The sequence below is a fragment of the Cynoglossus semilaevis genome, chromosome 9 (genome assembly GCF_000523025.1).
Source record: "Cynoglossus semilaevis isolate Cse_v1.0 chromosome 9, Cse_v1.0, whole genome shotgun sequence".
NCBI classification, from domain to species: Eukaryota; Metazoa; Chordata; class Actinopteri; order Pleuronectiformes; family Cynoglossidae; genus Cynoglossus; species Cynoglossus semilaevis.
The window spans coordinates 6,543,586-6,546,112 of record NC_024315.1 but is presented as its reverse complement, the minus strand read 5'-3'; the positions used below and the strand labels follow the sequence as shown (position 1 = coordinate 6,546,112).

Here is a 2,527-nt window from a genome sequence, read left to right as displayed (position 1 = left end):
GGGGGTAAAACATGATAATTCAATGTTGCTGCCTTCCTTGTATTCTTTATAATAACAACAACCCATCCAGAATGAACTGCTTTTCATTGTTATCTCTTGTACTCAAGATTTGACTTCATACGTATAAAAGTAACAGAAGCACTGCAGGGTAACGCCACAAGGCTTTAAAAAAAAATACTGGTTCCTGCATTTGTTTTAAAGAGTTCCAGTTTAAGGGGACATGAAGGCAACTCGAGCGTTTCACAGTGCGGTTTAATGCAAGAGGTGCGTAAATATAAGTTAAGAATTAGAATTGAAGTTTCATTACTAATTTTTGATTTGTGGTGGTATGTTATATGCGTAAACTGCTATTTTAAGTATTTGGATTGCTGAACAATTTCGCAAACTGAAACGCAAACACTGTAAAGATGACATTATGACATCCTCACACGAATGTTCAAGTTTACGACTGTTTTGAACGCAGCACCAATGTTTCAAGTCCGGTAGTAAAAATCAAGAGTGGAAAAAAGTGGAATAAAGTTTAGTATGTTACGGTCTTCTGAACCGTTTGTACTGAAAGGCTGTAAAACCCATTGTCCCTCCTTATGACGGTCGAAGATGAGTCTTTTGAGAGCAGGCAGGCCTTGGTTTGACGAAGCTCAAAAAATTACGCGGGGAAGTTCCCTAGGAAATCCCCCCCGAACGGGGATATTACACTCGACACAGATCCGTCAAAATCTTCGACATAATCGGTCGGTTCAAGAGGGGAAGCAAAAGAGACGTCAAATGTATGATCAGTAAGAAATATTTCTGTCACTATCAACCATTTAACCTGCCATGGACAGCGTCGGTGTAAACGCAGACGGTAACGATGCGCCGAAGGACAAAAGCCGCAGTTTCAGCACACTGAACACTCTTTATCACGAGACTCAGCAGGAGATCGAGCTTCTCAACAAGCAACTAAACTTGAAGGATAACATCATCGCAGATCTAAAGGCAAGACTGGGCAGATATGAGAACCTCTACCTGACTGTGGGAGACCAGGAATCGGTGATGATCGGGCCCTCCAAGTCTCTGCTGGAGAGCCTGTGTAAAGAGATCTGCAAGCTGAAACAGAGGAGGAACGACCTGGAGTTCAAGACGTCCAGACAAGAGGAGGTAGATGTTTGGGTTTTTGTCCTCGTGGATGTTTGTTTCATTCACATGCTACAGCATTTACTACAACATGATGAAAACCCTAACGTATTTTTAGATTATTTTCTTACCTTTTTATTTATTTTTTTAAAAAAAGTTTTAGAAATTGTAGCAAAAGCAGAATAGTTTTCTGCACAAAAATACCATAATAAAAGGTGATTTTTATATGTTTAATAAACCAGGTGTTTTTGTTAATGTATTCTCAAGGCATGTGGTCAGGGAGATGCAAAACAGTACGTCTAGTAGGAAATTAAAAAAAAAAAACATGATCTGCTTAGAAAAAACCCAAGATCCACATTCAACTTTTAAATGTGTGCAATTTATAACACAAAAACATAACTAGTGACAGAGATTTTGAAAAATATTTCCCTTGAGGAAACAATAAACAGAACTACCAAAATGGGGAATTTGATCTGACACAGAAAATGTCCAAATGACATATTCAGGAACTGTGAAGAGTATGTGTTGAAGCAAAGTTCACTTCTTGCAAATGTTTGGGTGTTTTTATTATTTAAAAGTATACTTAAATATGTGACTCTGTAAAACATTGTACAGTAAATGTTCCATCATCAGTCATCATTTAGTTGAACAGTAAGAGAATATATACTTTGACCAATTTGAGATGAATATTCATTACCAGCAAAAATAATTTATTTAGTCAAAGTGTCAAAGGAGGAAGCCTCTGTGTTTCTATGATGATGTGATATGTAATTTATATTCAAGGTACAACTTTTTTTCCCCAAACCCTTCTGAAAATGTACACATATATTATCTACCTGTTAGTACCTGTTAGTACCACCTGCAAGATTTCTGAAAGCGTCTTTATACAAATCATATCAAGGCAGATGTTTTCCCTAAAGGGTCTATCAGTGTACGCAGAGGAATATCAGGAAATTAATTTGCTAAAAATGTTTGTCAGCCTTAACATATACACAGCGTTGTCCAGTGTTGGTGGACGTTCTTAGATTTAAGTGATTTTTTTTCTTAAAAAAAACTCTTACATGTATTGATATAATTCACACTTTTTTACACAGTAGACCATTTTGTCGCTCTGTCTTGTTTTAACATTGAATCCAGTGTCACATCAGCAGCATATCCAACAGAGCTGCCGCTGCTAACGCGCCTCATATCCTCTGTCCTTCAGGAGATCCAGAGGCTGAATGTGCAGCTCAGAGAGAAGGAGCTGGTGCTGGAGAGTGTCAGGTGTCAGCCAGACCACGAGAAGGACCAGGAGATCCAGAGGCTACGGTTAGCCCTGGAAGAGAGGGAGCGGACAGAGGCCACGAGAGCCGTGCTCTGCAGCTCCCTGGCGGAGGAGGCCGACAAGCTGCGAAGCCAGCTTAGTGCAACTGTG

At 39.3% G+C, this 2,527-nt stretch overlaps 1 protein-coding gene across 1 annotated transcript in view; it reads left to right on the top strand.

Annotated features, from left to right (window-relative positions):
- The first annotated feature begins 207 nt into the window (after positions 1-207).
- tnip2 (TNFAIP3 interacting protein 2) overlaps positions 208-2,527 on the top strand; it is a 5,515-nt gene continuing 3,195 nt past the window's right edge. Inside the window, exons 1-2 of the mRNA XM_025058465.1 lie at positions 208-1,137; positions 2,318-2,524. Coding sequence (XP_024914233.1) covers positions 817-1,137; positions 2,318-2,524 — 528 coding nt within the window. The 5' untranslated portion in view covers positions 208-816. The remainder of the gene's footprint in view (positions 1,138-2,317; positions 2,525-2,527) is intronic.